The 18,012-nt window shown below is 42.1% G+C and overlaps 2 protein-coding genes across 2 annotated transcripts in view; both read right to left on the bottom strand.

The window, feature by feature from the left end:
• MRTFB (myocardin related transcription factor B) overlaps positions 1 to 5,021 on the bottom strand; it is a 310,684-nt gene extending 305,663 nt beyond the window's left edge. Inside the window, exon 1 of the mRNA XM_077987084.1 lies at positions 4,977 to 5,021. The gene's annotated coding sequence lies outside the window, so the exon portion shown is untranslated. The remainder of the gene's footprint in view (positions 1 to 4,976) is intronic.
• Positions 5,022 to 9,855: 4,834 nt separating this feature from the next.
• The window catches only part of ERCC4 (ERCC excision repair 4, endonuclease catalytic subunit), a 32,251-nt gene continuing 24,094 nt past the window's right edge, over positions 9,856 to 18,012 (bottom strand). Inside the window, exons 10-12 of the mRNA XM_077987064.1 lie at positions 17,609 to 17,721; positions 12,856 to 14,853; positions 9,856 to 11,942 (exon numbers count right to left, since the gene is read on the bottom strand). Coding sequence (XP_077843190.1) covers positions 14,120 to 14,853; positions 17,609 to 17,721 — 847 coding nt within the window. The 3' untranslated portion in view covers positions 9,856 to 11,942; positions 12,856 to 14,119. The remainder of the gene's footprint in view (positions 11,943 to 12,855; positions 14,854 to 17,608; positions 17,722 to 18,012) is intronic.

Genomic DNA, 18,012 nt, shown 5'->3' with positions numbered 1-18,012 from the left:
TTATTCTGATTCTATGCACTAGTGGCCCGATTAAAAACAAAAACACCTATCTTAAACAGTAGTGTATGAGAAAAGAAACAAGATGATAAACTCAAGGAAATGCAGGAAGCTCCAATCTGGACTACAGATGGAAGACTCAGTTTGAAGGGATACATCAAAGGTTTGGAGCCCCAGTGAAAAACCATATCACAAAAGCTTCTCCAGCACAGCTCTAAGGAATACAGTATAAAGATCTACCTGGAACACGTCCTTCCTTTTATAAACCTTCTCTCTCATTTCAAAACTGCCCTCTGACACCACTCCTCGAAACCGGCGAACAGCCTGAAGATCCGAACAGCTGAGGACATGGGTTCTTCGCTTTTCAAGACGACTGAACTTTCTCATCTGTTCAACTTGGGCTATCTTTTTCCTACAAGGCATTAAATGTGAAATAAGCCCTTGCTTGGCAGTCTGCCATGGAGAAGTATACTTTTACAGCTCCTGTAACCTATGCTCTTAGCACCCAGAACTCTGTAATACAGATCACAGTGCTGTGAAGCTTTGCTCATTTCCAGGCAATGAGTGTTATTTTCAAAAAAATGTATATCTAAGGAGCACTTTACTGTAATTCCATCATTACAAATACAAAAGCTGGCTTTGCTTCTTGCACTCTTTAAGACTTGGAGAAAACTACAACTTTAACTCCAAACTATGGGCTGGGCTTGACTGTTCTGGCACGCAGAAGACGCTTTCTGAATGTTTGTGGAATAAATTGACATTTTTTTCCAAACAATAATTTTTTAGACCCCGAATGTCAAGAGAAAATACTTGTTGAATGAAGCATTCTTCTGATAGATCATATTTACATAGCAGAAAATGACCTACAAAGTATGAATGTATATTTATGGAGGTATGTCAAAAAAATTGTGAAAATTTGGGACTGTCTTTAGAAATTAAGGACACGGACAGATATATGTGAGATCAGCCACTGTGGCAAGGACACGCCTTCAAAATAGGTACAGAATCCAGAGGGTCAAAAAATACACACACACACACACACACACACACACACATTGCACATACAGATTTAGTGACAGTGACTGAGAGGTTAGGAGATTCAGAAAAAGACTGCCAACATTAATGACCCTCTTGTTTGTTTGCTTGTTTGTTTGGAGACTGAGTGTCTCTCTGTTGCCCAGGCTGGAGTGCAGTGGCACGATCTCAGCTCACTGCAACCTCCGCCTCCCGGGTTCAAGCCATTCTCATGCCTTAGCCTCCTGAGTAGCTGGGACTACAGGCAGTTGCCACCATGCCCGGCTAAGTTTTGCAGTTTTAGTAGAGCCGGGGTTTCAGCATGTTGGCCAGGCTGGTCTCAAACTCCTGACCTCAACTGATCCGCCTGCCTCAGCCTCCCAAAGTGCTGGGATTACAGGCGTGAGCCACCGGGCCCAGCTGACCCTCCTGTTAAGATGGCAAGTTCTCCAAATTACTTGTGTATGTTGAATTTGTTTGCCAAAAGATGGCAGCATGAAAATGCTGGCCTTACCAGAGACTGAAGGGGAAATGAAAGAAATAAGTAATTCCTTTTGGATGAAGTTAGCAGTCGAAATGAAAGACCTTTCCCATAAGGTTAGCAGTCAGAAGTAGGTATCCCCAAGAGAATACCTATAGCAAGAGGAAGGCAAAGCCTCCTTTTCCATCATGAAGGGCATTTATCTGAAAGAGAGAGGGATCATGTACTTTTCTGAAGATCATAAGCAAGTCCATGCATGGATACATGTTCATATTTTCCCAATTGAAGTTATTTACATTTAAAAACAAATCCAGGCCACTCCACCCTCATGGTTGCTTGCTCTTTGATTAACCTGGCTTGCACAAACCTTTCTTTTGTGCCATCTAAGAATGCATGTGTTCATTTCTCCCTAAATTAATTTGCTCCCTGGTGTGCTGGTTTCCAAGTGTTAGGTCATTTCACGTGTGCGTGTTTTGTGGCCCCAGCCCAATGGCACAGACCTTGCATGCCGTCATGCTGTTGGCTTGACTCAACTTGCATTTGCTGAAATCTGAAGGCGTAAACAGCCTTCTCCTGTCCTGTGGCCGCCTGGGGTGGGGTACCTTGAAGGTGCTTCTTTTTCCTTTGTTACTAGGTTGTTGTAAAAGTAATTGTGGGCCAGGCATGGTGGCTCATGCCTGTAATCCCAGCACTTTGGGAGGCTGAGGTGGGTGGATCACCTGAGGTCAGGAGTTTGAGACCAGACTGACCAACATGGCAAAACCCCGTCTCTACTAGAAATATAAAATTAGTCGGCTGTGGTGGCGCATGCCTGTAATCCCAGCTACTCGGGAAGCTGAGGCAGGGGAATCACTTGAACCTGGAAGGCAGAGGTTGCAGTGAGCCAAGGTCATACCATTGCACTCTGGCCTGGGCAACAAGAGGGAAACGCCATCTCAAAAAAAAGAAAAAAAAAAAGTAATTGCGGTTTTTGCCATTAAAAGTAACAGCAATAACTGCAATTACTTTTTAAAAAATGTTTTATTTTCTTTTTTCTTTTTCTTTTTGAGACAGAGGCTTGCTCTGTCACCCAGGCTGGAGTGCGGTGGTGCAATCTCAGATCACTGCAACCTCCTCCTCCTGGGTTCAAGTGATTTTCCTGCCTCAGCCTTCTGAGTAGCTGGCATTACAGGCACTGGCCACCACGCCCGGCTAATTTTTGTATTTTTAGTAGAGACGGGTTTCACCATGTTGGCCAGGCTGGTCTCAAACTCCTGACCTCAAGTGATCCTCCTGCCTCAGCCTCTGGGCATTACAGTACTGGGATTACAGAGTAAGATTACAAAGTACTGGGATTACAGGCATGAGCCACCGCTCCTGGCATAATAACCACAATTATTTTTGCACCAACCTAATATCCAACATCTCCCCCTCCCTCCTCCAAATTTGTCACCAACCTGGGTTTCACCTATCCTGACTGCCTTCATTCTCTTTTGCCTACTGAAATAGGGAGTTGAGTAAAAATAAATGTCACCTACTAACACACACTCTGGGAGTTTGAGATCAGCATTAGATGCTGTGACCTCATGGTCCCTTCAGGCAGGTACTTTGTGTGTGTTTGCACCCAAATACAAGCGATAAATCGGTATGGATGGGGAAGGGAGGAGGGAACGCTGAGCTTCATGATAAATCACAGTAATAGTTAAACACCACATGGGATGACCAGCAGTGTCTTCATTGTTGCGTCAAAGGCCACCAGGCCACCAGCGCTCATACTCCTCAACTCCTGATATTGTGGGTCACTCCCTTGAAATTCCCTCCTGTTTTCATTCTGGTTGCTGGATGACTCAGTTTCTTCTTCTAATATTCTGTCTCTGTCTTCCCATCTCCTAAGTGTAGGCATTTTATTTTATTTTTTTGCGATGGAATTTCGCTCTTGTTGCCCACGCTGGAGTGTAATGGCACAATCTCGGCTCACCGCAACCTCCGCCTCCCAGGTTCAAGCAGTTCTCCTGGCTCAGCCTCCCAAGTAGCTGGTATTACAGGCATGTGCCACCACACCCGGCTCATTTTGTATTTTTAGCAGAGACAGGGTTTCTCCATGTTGAGGCTGGTCTCAAACTGCTGACCTCAGGTGATCCGCCTGCCTTGGCCTCCCAAAGTGCTAGGATTACAGGCATGAGCCACCGTGCCCGGCCAAGTGTAGGCATTTTTAGTGTTCTGTTAGTCGTTTCGGGTTTCTTTACCTTCACCACTTATTTATTCAACCAGTGTCTTCAGTTCTCAATTCAATGCAGGTGTCTCCTACATCTTTTTTTTTCCTGCTAAACTATGTTTCTTTTAAAAAATATTTGAAGTATAATTTATATACAATAAACTGCACATATTAAGAGTGTATGCTTTTACGATTTTGACATCTATATATTGCAAAACCATCACCGCTAAAATTACAAACATTTCTATCAATTCCAAATGAGTTTCTTTGTGGGCCCAGCCAGTTTTTATCCTTACGCTGGAAGCTCTTTTGGTTTTGAAGGGATGTGACCTCAGGCAGAAGCCCAGGGCTTAACATGGGGTCACCGATAGTATTCAAGAAATCAACAGAACTCTACTGAAAAATCCACCTCTTTCTCAGGGGGAAAATTCCCAACAAGACTTGGGACTTCAACTCTGACTCACGCTCTGTCCTGGGGCACAGACTCGGGCTCTGATAAGAGGAAGTCAATCTGTCCTCTATTTGTTTATAATGAGTCATGCTGGAAGTCAGGCATCTACTTTTTGTCTCTCCTCTGTCATGGCTAGGCAAGAATAGGAGGCAGATACACCCCAATTCGGAGGGCAGTCATCCTTAAAGTGTTCGGGGGCGCCAGTGTAGTTTAGGACGTGTGACTCAATGGGGACCCCTACCGATGGAGGCCGGGAGTGCCAAGTCTTAGACTTGAGGTCTTCCTCCCATAATCCCAAGGGCAGATCTTAGTGAGTTACGGATTTATTTGCAAGAGGAATGGGAAAAGGCAGCTGAGTTTTCAGGGCGTCCTTGAGTCCTGTCCACCCCACCCCCAACCCCCATCTATTAGTGACAGAGGGCGGCATGAGTCACATCTCTCAGCCCAAGCCCACACTGGAGCCATTAACCACATAATTGCTTCAGTGATGAACCATTCCCCAGCTGCAAGCCGCCCCCGGGGCAGAGCTCTAGGCTGTGAGCCAACAGCCTTCAGTTGTATGAATTGTGAAGGCCGGGGTTTAAAAAGCCGAAGTTGCAATTCTTTTAGCCAATGCCTTCTTGGCCCCAATTTAAAATTCCTATACACCAGTCCTGATGGGAGCATGGAGGATGTTTCAACCAGAATTAATGTCACGATCAAGTCAACATGAAGTAGATTTATCTGCTGTTTCAATGCATTGAAGCAAAGTGCTCTGTTTTGAGAACAAATTACCATAGCAACTCAGCCGCCCCAGTTACAGTAAGTAAGCTCAGTACGACCAAAATAAAAATCCTTACCAAGTTGTAGGATTGGCGAGTGAGAGTTGCTGAACATCGACTTTCAGTTTCCAGATGACATTAGCCAGCATATATTTTGGTTTTAAAAAATCGCTGAAAGGGAGGCTTTAAATAATAACAAAACTATAAAGTCAGGTTACAAACAGAGAGGGGTTCTAGGCTGTTCCAACGCGAGCTTAAACACAAGCAAACTTCAATGCCAAACAGCAGCGTTTTGTTAAAACAGAAGGCTGCCGAAAAGGCTCATTACTACTTATTGTGGCGTGCCTGTTCCATTTCACGTGGGGGGAGCAGGATCATGTAAATGCTGGTCTTTAAGAAGAGGCAATTCAATACAAAAACAGGTTTTCTGTAGGTGTGAAAGGAAGAAAAGCAAAACCAAGTTCGGTTTTTTCCCTCCACCCCCATCCCCCACAATACTAAATTTTGGTTCTACCTAATTCTCTGTTCTCTCTCTAGGGTCTTCCTTCTCCCACTTTGCTCTGCTTCCTCATCCTGATCACCAACGAGCAAAATCGCCCCTCTGTTCAGCCTGCCTCATCCTCATTTTCTTCATCCTCACCATCCCCCATGGCTTCCTCAGACCCTCAGGCGGGCACATGCCCCTAGGTCTCCTGGACGCACCACACAGGATGACCAGCGCTGTCTTCACTGTTGCTTCCAAGGCCACCAGGCCACCAGCGCTCACACTGCTCAACTCCTGATGTTGTGGGTCACTCCCTTGAAATTCCTTCCTCTTTTCATTCTGGTTGCTGGATGACTCAGTTTCTTCTTCTCATATTCTGTCTCTATCTTGCCACCTCCTAAGTGTAGGCATTTTTAGCGTTCTGTTAGTCGTTTCAGGTTTCTTTACCTTAACCACTTATTTATTCAACCAATGTTTTCAGCTCTCACTTCCATGCAGATGCCCACTATATCTTTTTTTTCTTTTTTTTCCCCTTTTTTGAGGCAATCTCTCTCTGTCACTCAGGCTGGAGTGCAGTGGTGCAATCTTGGCTCACTGCAACCTCAGCCTCCCAGGCTCAAGAGAGTCTCACGCCTCATCGTCCCGAGTAGCTGGGACTACAGGTGTGCACCACCACGCCCCGCTAATTTTTGTATTTTTAGTGGAGATGGGTGTTTCACCATGTTGACCAGACTGGTCTCGAACTCCTGGCCTTAAGTGATCCGCCCACCTCAGCCTCCCAAAGTGCTGGGATTACAGGCATGAGCCACCACGCCCAACCCCTACTACATCTTGTATTAAGACTGTCCCCTGACTCTCTGCTTTTTCAAAATCAACCTAATTAAAACTGTACTTCTCCTTTCCCAAATCAAGTCCTTCTCCAGACTTTAACTTTTCTCTTCAACAGTCTCATCTCCTGAGCCCAGGCTTAAAAGCTAGGCATTATTTAGACTCTTCCCAGGCATACATTTCATTTGCCACCTTCCAAAGATTGTCTTTCCTTCCATTTCCAAAGCTGTCATCCTAGTTCTGGCTTTCGTTGTCTGTTGCTTAGATTGTTACAACAGCTTCTGAGGTGGACTTTTCACCTCCAATCCTCCCTTCTAGCCAGCAACGGCTGGCAGAAAGATGACAGGTTTTGGAGTCTGAATCTGCAATGTCCTTCCACTGTGGCTTTAATTTCTTAATCTCTCAGTATCTGTCTCTTTGTCTGTAAAGGTAGCATCCATAACCCACATGACACACTGTCAATTAATATTAGTTCCTTTCCATTTCAAAATCTCTACTGCCAGACCAAAATTTTAAAAGGCTTCTGTTTCATTTTTTCCTTAATTGAACATTCACTTTTCTACTGAAATAAGAACAAACTCCTCATCCTAGCCCTTAAGAGACTCCTACAATATGGCCCTCCTATTTCTCCTACTTAGCGTTCACAACTCCCTCTTTAAACATCATTATCCTATTTCCCATCTGTTTCTTCACAAAGCGGTAGACCGGGGCTGAAGTGGAGTGCCCTGCATCTGTCTGCTGAAATCCTAGCTGTTTTTTAAGACCCATCTCGAATTCTACCTCCTCTCTGAGGCTATTCCTGTTCCCTGCAGGGATATGACTTCTTCCTCTGACCTCAGGAACACTTCTCTCTCTCTCGTGGCATTTTTATTCTTCCACCTGCTCATTTTCTACCTTTGACTTCTCTTCACTGCAAGACTGAATGTCTCTTGATGGCGTGGACTGTTTGTTATAGCATCAAACCCAGAGAGCGCTCTCTGCCTTATGCAATAATGCCTGACGCTGAAAATAAACCTGCCCGGTCACGCTTCTCTTGGTCTACTAAACTGTCCTCTCTCCTAAGCTTCTGTTGGGTGTCACCCTTCCCAGAAATAAAGCTGCACGGGGAGGTACATCTTTTACTCAGTGAAGAGCACTCTTTAAATGATGCCAAGTTCTGGAGCTCATAATTAGAGGAAAGGGTCCCTAAATATTATCATCTCAAATATGCCATGCTACCATTTCATTAGACGTGGTTTATTTGCTATTGTCATGAAACCAGAAAACCCTTTTATTTAAAATCTTGAGTTGATTTTGTTTACCTTTCAGGCCTCAGAGAGCTGTGTTCTTCTCACGTAGAAATCTCTTAGTCACACAAATAGATCCTTGGGAGTATCTAAAATTCCTTTTATTTCTCATTCATGAATCAGCCTCTTTAACACTGATAGTCAACGGCTACACAGAAAAGGAACTCAGACTAAATATTCAGCGGAGCTTTTGTAAACAGAATGAGGATGAGTCCACTGAAAAATGCCAGCATCTTAAAATTTGTAGTTCTTAAAATTAATATCTAATCAGTTTATAGTTTTCAACATATTAATGTATTAGTACCAGTTATACTTCTTGCATATTTAAGAAATATATATTTCTTAATTATATATATATATAAATTATATATATACAATTTTATATATATACCCTCTTCTATTTTATAACTTTAGGAGGCATGAGGCTGGAAACAGGGTTTTATCTTTATATGGGAGCTTCAGGAGCTCATGCTGGCAATACCATTCCAAAGGACAATTTTCAAAAAGTTAAAACCATAGGCTGGGCACGGTGGTTCATGCCTGTAATCCCAGCACTTTGGTAAGCCAAGACGAGCAGATCACTTGAGGTCAGAAGTTCGAGAACAGCCTGGCCAACATGGCAAAATCCGGTCTCTACTAAAAATACAAAAAATTAGCCAGGCGTGGTGGTGTGTGCATGTAATCCCAGCTACTTGGGAGTCTCAGGTAGGAGAATCACTGGAACCTGGGAGGCGGAGGTTGCAGTGAGCCGAGATTGTGCCATTGCACTCCAGCCTGGGTGGTAGAACAAGACTCCATCTCAAAAAAAAAAAAAAAAAGTTAAAACCATGACTCTCATACAAAAAGAACAAAACAGAAGTCAAAGATTTTATTTGACTCAATCAATGAGGAAATCAGGAAGATATTAAGACTGGTTCAGAAGAAAGTCAAAGACCTGGAGATTTGGAGTTTGTTGGTCAAAGGAGTGCAGAAATACATTTCTGAAAAAATGCAAAACCGGTTAATGCTACACTAGGCAATGGCTTTTGCAATGCAACGGACAAGAATCATTTGCATGGCCAATAGTTTTATTTAAATTAACCTCTATTCTTATGAGGTTGCAAAATAGCCCTCCTAATGAGTGACCAAGAGGCATATGGCCCTAGAAAATCACAGACAGCCTAGGCTACTGCTGAATATCTAGCTCTACACAGAGAGGAGACTCAGTATTATCTAAGTTTTATATACTTGCTTTTGACACTTTAAGAGAGATAAAAAAACAAACCAATTTGCAAGCCGGGCACGGTGGCTCACGCCTGTAATCCCAGCACTTTGGGAGGCCGAGGCGGGCGGATCACAAGGTCAGGAGATCAAGACCATCCTGGCCAACATGGTGAAACACCATCTCTACTAAAAATACAAGAAATTAGCTGGGTGTGGTGGCGGGCGCCTGTAATCCCAGCTACTTGGGAGGCTGAGGCAGGAGAATAGCTTGAACACGGGAGTCGGAGGTTGCAGTGAGCCAAGATCGCACCACTGCACTCCAGCCTGGTGACAGAGCGAGACTCCGTCTCAAAAGACAAAATAAAAAACCAATTTGCTTTTTCTATGACATATTTGTAATCAGATACATAAAAGCGTACAGAAATGTTTCCCACTACTCCCCACAGCCCCCACTGTTTCATTATGGGCTGTACATTAACGTTTCAAATCATGGTTCCACCATTTACTACTAGGTGACCTTGAGCAAATTACTTAGCATCTCTGTGTCAGTTTCATCACTGTAAAACAAGATTAAATAATAGTACTTTCATGGCTTTGTTATGAGGATTAAATGAGATAATGCCTAAGTGATTTTTAAAAAATGTGAGTTGCAGCACTGCTGCTAAGAAGGGGTTAGTCTGCCAAAGTTTTATTCAGACACTAAAACATGTTGAGAAATAACCTGTCTCACACCTTGTTAAAAAGGGATACAGATCTACATTTTGAAGCAGAAGCAAATGTAATTAAATCATTGAGTCAATCAATAACCAATAATTAAGCTTGTTTGAAAGATTACAATAAATTCCAGAGGTGTTGAAAGGATAATTCATTTCTTCCAACTCTGACATTAAAGGAACAAAAATGTACGAGGCAGGAGTGTCCAGGAATTCACCTTTGTTGAGCTAAGATATCCCAGGCATTGTGCTCACTGCACACTCATCACAAACTGACAGATGAATATTTTCCGAAGAATAGTTTTTTTGTTTTCTCTTGTTTTCCTCCTTAAGGAGACATGATACAGAATGAAAAGCAGAAAGGAAAAGTAACCAGTATTTTCAAGTCTTAGAAAGTAGGTTACCAAATGAATTAAACAGCAAAAGCAGCGGTTCAAAGAGCATTTCTTCTTTAATCGTTTATTCATAACAAAAACGAAAAAAATGAAACATTTTCAGGATTTTAAATTATCAGTGCTGGTAATAGATGCCCTTTCACTATACATTGTTATTTTTACTTTGCCCATAAAATGCTGAGGAAAATACTGAATAAATATATATTTTATTAAACACACACACATACAACCCCATTAAAATTCATATAAATCAGTTATGTCTCACTCCCATCCAAATTTTGGCTTATGCATCTTTAAATTAAAAAACAACAGCACAGTGGTTTAGGCCACCAAAAACGTGGTTGATAAGGATGATTAAGTGCTGAAGTTCAGAACTGAGCCAGAAATAGCTATAAACCAAAATAGAAAACAAAATAATAAAGAAAAGTGATAATTCATGTCAAAGCCTGGCTTAATTTTAATATACTCCATCCTGAAAAAAGAACTTTCCTAAATGTTGGTTTTTAAGAGGATATTTCTAGGTTAAACTGAACACAAAACAGAATTTCCCCAAAGAAGTTTTGTGAGCCAAAGGAAAATCAAAGTATGCTTGCAAAACAAAAGGAAAGACCGGTAATGCCTGTCTCCCATGACCCACTTTTTCGGATTTGCTTCAGTGTAGGTTTTCCTGCTGAAGGCCATTTATTAATTCTATATTGTGGGATTTCAACGCGACCAAATCTAGACTTAACCCTTCACATCCTAGTGGGTTGATGAATGAGACTATTTTCAGTTCCTCATGAGCTGGGAAACTGTAACCAGGATGTACTCAAACATATATAGACATATTGTCTACTGAGCTTCAGGCTGAAGAAGTAATAACTTACTGCCAAAAGGATAATATTTATGACCACTACTAAAAATGTTTTCTTCTTGCATAATTTTAAGAAAGTATCAAAAGAGGCACTATGATTTAACTGAAACAAAATGATTTCTCACAATATCTCATATGTTCACATTTTTATACAAACAACTTGTAAAATAGAATAATGCTGATTTAGCTTTTAGAAAAGGTTTTAAAAGAGCTAAACATGAGTTCATAAGTACACTGGATATTTACTATCTTGAGAGAAAAAAAATGAAGTTAATAAAATTCTGCTGGAAAATAAATACATTAATTTTGCAACTGCATGCATCTCTAGTTCCTTTACCAAAGATTCTTAGATTGTAAAAATATTTGTACAAAAATCTAAGTAAACACTTGATGGATGTATTGAAAATTTTCCAAAACTGGAAATACATTGAAATATATTTATGTAGTTGGAAGAGGAAGTGGCAGCGAGAGGCTTTCACTTACAATGACAATTTTAGAATTCATTAGAAATTAATGTTCATAATTCAAATACATACGAGACAGTGCACCTGTCTTCAAGCGTCCAGCAGATACAAGAGCAATGAACAGATTTGGAGAGCCACGGGGCACCGGCATTAAGTGCAATTAAGACTGTTATTTATGTTGCACTAGATAACAAGGACTGTTGAAAATGGTAGCTTTAAGACCTTATTTTTGAAAACTCAACTTGGAATGAAACCCCTTTCATAGGATATGCTATGTGAAGATGTTCCTTTTACATAATGAAACAACAATAAAAGGCAAGTAGAATTATACGAGAAAAAAACAGAAACCACATACTGCAAGAAGTGCTAGAACAGGGTGAAGAGACATTATAATAATCATCATTTGAAGTGGTAGGTCTATTTTAATACACTCTGAACTATACTCAATAAAATAAATACAAAATTGAATGTTAACAATAATGTTGTAATCATTCAAATTTTTGTTTTCCATTCTAGCGGGTATATTGTGAATCCTGGGAAAAAAATAGCAGCCCAAATCTTTATTCCATCTTAAACTAATTTTTATTTCTTGTACTTCTCCTTACTCTCCACATCATCTTACAGGGTTCTACTATAACCAATCTGGTTCTGATACCCCTCAATTCATTCTGGTAGTATCCTTGTGTAGAGTTCAAAATCCATATATACTGTTAAGTACCAATAAATCAAGATGCCAATGTGAGAGGTTCAGTTCAGAAAGGACAGTTAAAAATAATTTTGTTGGCTGGGTGCAGTGGCTCACGCCTGTTATCCCAGCACTTTGGGAGGCTGAGGTAGGTGGATCACCTGAGGTCAGTAGTTTGAGACCAGCCTGGCCAACATGGTGAAACCCCCGTCTCTACTAAAAACACAAAAATTAGCCGGGCGTGGTGGTGCACGCCTATAATTCCAGCTACTTGGGAGGGAGAACTGCTTGAACCTGGGAGGCGGAGGTTGCAGTGAGCTGAGATCGTGCCATTGCACTCCGGCCTGGGCAGCAGAGGGAGACTCTGCCTCAAAATAATAATAATAATAATAATAATAATAATGATAATTTTGTTAAAGTCGAAGACAGTTTTGTGTTACATGATCCACTATTAGTTCAAATACTGTAAAAAACAAAAAAATAGCTGTTGATGAAACATTAACATGTGTGATATGGCTAGCAGAACTGATGTTTGTATCAGCTCCTGAGGTAGAAAATTTCCTACTCATTACTCAACGTGTGAACAACAGGTAAGTTAATAATGTTTAAATATAAAAGTTTAAAAACTGTACAAAGATGCTGTGAATATCCTATTTGTATACTTACGTAAAAAGTCAACTTAATCAGGAAGTTTAGAATGAGATTTTTTTCTTTATGGATTTTTAAATGTATTTCTTTTGAATTTTTTTTTTTTTTTTTTTTTGAGACTGAGTCTGGCTCTGTCGCCCAGGCTGGAGTGCAGTGGCCGGATCTCGGTTCACTGCAAGCTCCGCCTTCCGGGTTCCCGCCATTCTCCTGCCTCAGCCTCCGGAGTAGCTGGGACTACAGGCGCCCGCCACCTCGCCCGGCTAGTTTTTTGTATTTTTTTTAGTAGAGACGGGGTTTCACCGTGTTAGCCAGGATGGTCTCGATCTCCTGACCTTGTGATCCGCCCGTCTCAGCCTCCCAAAGTGCTGGGATTACAGGCTTGAGCCACCGCGCCCGGCTTCTTTTGAATTTTTATATATTCCATACATTGATCTTTCATTTACCGACAATCCTTTTTATCTCAAGGCAGAAAAACCAAATCTTAAGAGCTTAGCGGGCCACTCACTGGCTTGCATTTGAGTCCTCACACAGAAAAGAAAGGGGCCACGCTGGCACAGGATTGTGAGAAATACGAATCACAGGAAGGTGAGCTTAGGTTGTGTTTCTTTTTCTTTCTTTTTTTTTTTTTTTAATAGAGACGAAGTCTCGCTCTGTTGCCCAGGCAGGGGTGCAGTGGCGCGATCTCGGCTCACTGCCAATTAGGTCATATTTCTAGAAGATCTGATGCTGGTGTCTTAGGATATAAGAGCTGGGAAACGAGGAAGTCTGAAAAAATTCTGTAACTAGCCATTTGGACTTAGAGATCTCGGATATTAGGAGACTGAATATGTGCAAAAATTGAGAATTCTAAGAGCTTCTTCATCATTAACTTTTGCAAATAGGTAATTCATTTTGTTTTAAAAATACTAATTTTGAACAATGAAGTTATAGTATATGCTACATATGTTCGGGTCATTAGAAGACTAGTCAGCCAGTTTTAGAGGAGACTGTCTTGAATTAGACTACCTTAAAGGCTCCATGAAATTTCCTTAGAGCAGACAGGCAGAAGAAGTATGGAGCTGAAGAAAATGGTAGAGAGAACTGGTCAGGAATGGCAGAGAGATGTTCCTTCTCAGTGTTCCAGAAGGCTCCTTCATAGACAAAGGGTCAGAACATGATTCCTACACAAACATCAGTTCAAACGTCCAGTAGACGCAACAGCAAAGAACAGATCTGGAGAGCCACGGGGCACTGGTATTAAGTGCAATTTAGACTGTTATTTATGTTGCACCAGATAACAAGGACTGTTAAAAATGGTAGCTTTCTTGTGCCTGCTCTTGTCCCTCATAGAAAGCATGTTCCTTTCTAAATGAGATCTGTCAGGATCAGGTAAAATTTCTACCTTCTGTAAACACTTGTAGGAACTTTACCTGATCCTGCAAACCAGAACATGCTAAGCCTGGCATGGATGGTGCAGGGAGGGACAAGAGCAGGCACAGGCAAGTTAAAGTGATGCCTAACTGCAGAGTTAAGAGAGGAATCCTGGCTTCTGGTCCCCCGCACAACCATTGAGAGCATTGGAAAAGAATGAAATACCAACCTAATAATTAATGACGACCTATGATGTCTGGCAAGGAGCAGCTGAAAAGCACAGGTGTGGGATAAGAAAACAGCCATCACTGTTCACTTTTTCCCTTTTCCTTTCGATACGACTTCTGCGTAAGAGGTGTGAATGAAATCATAAAGCTGCTTGGCATTTGCGGCATTCCCCAGAATACTCGTGAGCTTGTCTTGTGACAGGGTTGCTAATTCTGCGATGTTCTTAACGTGGTGCATCAAGGAGCGGCAGTTTTTGGCATTCACCCCTGGCATTTTTAACAAGAAGTCTTGGGGACCAGCATTGTACTTTTCTGACTCGGGAAGGGTTTCGGAATCTGCTGTAATGGCCAGTGCTGTCGCCGCATCAGGCTGTGGCTTATTTTGTTTCAGCTCCTCAAATAACTCCGCCGTTGCATGAGGAGAGGGGCACCAGAGAATCCGTAGTCTGGGGAAGTGGAGTGTAAGAAGAGTGAGTTTGGAACTAATGTCATTGCTGGAGATCTCCTGGAACAAGGCACCGCGGGCAGTGAGAGAGAAAGGCTTGCTGGGGTCAAACTCGATCAGAAGCACAGGACGCTTGTAGTAGCGGGACATGGAGACGCACTGGCTGTAGAGGCGGCCGTTATTTAAAGAGCCGATTAAATCACTGATACTCTTGCGCTCCACACACATTTCTGGAGTGAGGATGTAATCTCCAACCTCTAAAGTCACGGGTTCAATGTCAATGCCCCGACGATGGATCAGAGATGGGAGCTCACTTCGAAATTCACGCATATCCACAACTACGCTTTGCTGTGTACCATTCTGTTCCTGGCCACCTGTAGAGAAAAAGTAAGTAATGTCACTGGGGAAGAACTATCAAAGAAGGAATATAACAAAATCTAAAAATCGATGTTTCTGTTGTTAACGCTGATGGATGGTTACATAATTCTATACAGTAATATTCCATATAATTTCTATATTTTCAAACAGATTTGTTTATAAAGTAGAAGCAATTTCCCTTGAACGAAACTGAGCTAATAGGAAAGTCAGACTCTGTCAGTAGTTCCTTACTTGCAACGATTTGTAAATCCACACATATCTGCTAAGGTCTCCCCTGCGTAGTTTCCTCATAGCCCGTTATTATTGCACTGACCACATTTTGTTGGTCAATGTATGCCCAATTTCTAGGACAAAGCCTGAGGGCAGATGCTTAAAATAGCAGACACGGTAGATGCTTCAAAATGCTCACTGAGTAAATCTAGTGATTTAGGAACTATTGTGTTTACATCAAAGAGTCCAGAGATGGAGAAAGGGAAGGAGCTGGGAAAAACACGAACATCTTAGACCACAGTTTCTCACATTCTAACATTAAAAAGCAGATTTGGGCCGGGCGGGGTGGCTCACACCTGTATTCCCAGCACTTTGGAGGCTGAGGCAGGTGGATCACTTGAGGAAAGGAGTCCGAGACCAGCCTGGCCAACATAGTGAAACCCCGTCTCTACTAAAAATACAAAAAATCATCTGGGCATGGTGGCGGGCACCTGTAATGCCAGCTACTTGTGAGGCTGAGGCAGGAGAATCACTTGATCCCAGGAGGCGGAGGTTGCAGTGAGCCGAGACTGCGCCAGTGCACGCCAGCCTGGGCGACAAGAGTGAAACTCTGTCTCAAAAAAAAAAAGCAGATTCTGTTATTTAGTAGGTCTGGGATCTAAAGGGTCTAAGAATCTGGATTTATAACAAAATCCCAGGTGATGTTAATACTGCTTGTTTAAGGATTACATTTTTAAGTATCAAGGGCTGCTGCAGGCAGAATAATGGTACCCCGTAAAGATGTCCACATCCAAATCCCTGCAACCTATCAATACGGTCATGTGCTGTACACAACGTTTTGGTCAATGACAAAGTGCCTGTAAGACAGTCATCCCATAAGATCACAATACTGTATTCTTATCATACCTTTCTATGTTTAGATGTGTTTAGATACACAAATACTTACCGTTGTGTTACACTTGCCCAGAGTATTCAGTACGGTAACATGCTATGCAGGTTTGTGGCCCAGGAGCCATAGACCACACCACATAGCCTAGATGTGCAGCAGGGCAGACCGTCTAGCTTTGTGTAAGCACGTTCTGTGATGTTCATGTAATGACAAAATCACCTAATGACACAGTTCTCAGAATGTATCTCTGTTAAGTATTTTGAGATTGGGAGATTATCTGGGTTATCTAGGTAGGCCGAAGGGTTCTCAGAAGTGAAAGATGGAGGCAGGATGATCAGAGAAGACAGGATGCTATGCTACTGGCTTTGAAGATGGAGGAAGGGGCTATAAGCTAAGGAATTCAGGTGACCTGTAGAGGCTGGAAAAGGCCAGGAAAGGGTTTCTCTCCTAGAGCCTCCAGGAGGAATGCAGCCATGCCAATATCTTGCCTCATAAAACCCATTTGGACTTCGAACCTGCAGAACTGTAACATAATAAAACATATGCTGTTTTGAGCCACTAAGTCTGTGGTATTCGTTATAGCAGCCATAGGCAACTAATATGAAGGCATGAGAACTGACCTCTAGGGACAGACTTCTACGAACAGCTACCCATACACTCCAATCTGTCTTCCTTCATACTGCCTTACATTCTGTCATTCTTCATGAAATGTCAACAAACTGGTTGATTTTTCAAAGAATCTTCTTTGAACAAGACACAGAGGCTCTGAGGCAGTGTTTCCCAAAGTATGGTCCAAAAACCACTTCCATGAGAAGCCCCCGAGATGCTGGCTCCATTTCACATCCACTGAGTCAGAATTTCTATGAATTGAGGGCTATGAATCTACAGTTTTAACAAGCATCTGAGGTTATTCTAAAGTCTACTAAATTCTGACACCCACTGCTCTAACTGTATTTGGCCTCACCAAAGGTTAAACCAACTCAATCGTATTGCTCTTCTCATGCCGCCTGGCTGGAATCAGCTGCTGGCATGGGAAACTAGGAACTTGGGGAATGGGAAAATGGTGACTTCTGGATCACAGTGCACTTGGAATTCAGCAGGTCTTGGTGGCATGCCCCAGTTCGGACACTGCACAGCAATGTGTACCAGACACCGGAGATCTGGGGAGCTACCAAGAAGACATGAATACAAAAGGAGAGGGGGAGTGTATGCAGCCCACCTATGTGTACAGCTAAGGGGAGAGGCAGAGGAGGGAAGGAGAAACTTCCTTCGACGACTCTGGGTTAAACTGGCTTTTTAGGTTGAGATAAGAACCTAACCACCATTTACCAAAGTTTATTTGCAAAAGTACATTCTGAGTCTCAACCAACCAAATATAAAGGCAAAGCTGGAACATAACCCATTCTAAGCTGGGGTGCCTAGAACTCAACCTCACATGATTTGCAGATGACACAGTGCCTTCGCTCTGAGGAGGACACATGGTGAGTAAATGGTAGAGCTGAGATTAGAGTAGGGAAGTACACATCCTCTCCTTGGCCTAAACCCCGTTTTTAAGAGTTTGTTGATACAGACCAAGCCTTGGCAGAGTAACTCTGGAACTTCACGGCCCCCTTTTCAGGCAATGGAGGTGCTTGACAAAGTGCAGGACTCACCGGCTTTCCGAGTGTCAGTGGAAACATCTGTAGACGCTGTGCCTCTTACTAGGTCTAGGTTTGTTTCATCTCTGCCTTCTCTTTCTTCAGGGACAACCATGCTCGCTTTTTCCCTGCGGGAGAAAACATTGTCAACATTTTTGAAATGAATTTCAAAATTCTAGATTTTATCGTTTGTAAATTGTAGTACTGAAAATTATCTACATGATGATGGCAGTAAGAGAAAAAAAAATAACAACAAGGAATATATTAGAAGTAAATATGCCAAGACCAGTGATAGGTAAAGGAAGTAGAAAAAATTAAGGTAAAAAGTATCTTGGTCGGGTACTACTTCTTGATTTTCCAGAGTAAAAAAAGCAGTTGCTTATTTTGATTTTATATTCAAATATTTAAGAAACAACATA

This window comes from Macaca mulatta, chromosome 20 (genome assembly GCF_049350105.2).
Source record: "Macaca mulatta isolate MMU2019108-1 chromosome 20, T2T-MMU8v2.0, whole genome shotgun sequence".
NCBI lineage: Eukaryota > Metazoa > Chordata > Mammalia > Primates > Cercopithecidae > Macaca > Macaca mulatta.
Note: the sequence above shows the minus strand (reverse complement) of the source record. Positions and strands in the feature narration are given on the sequence as shown.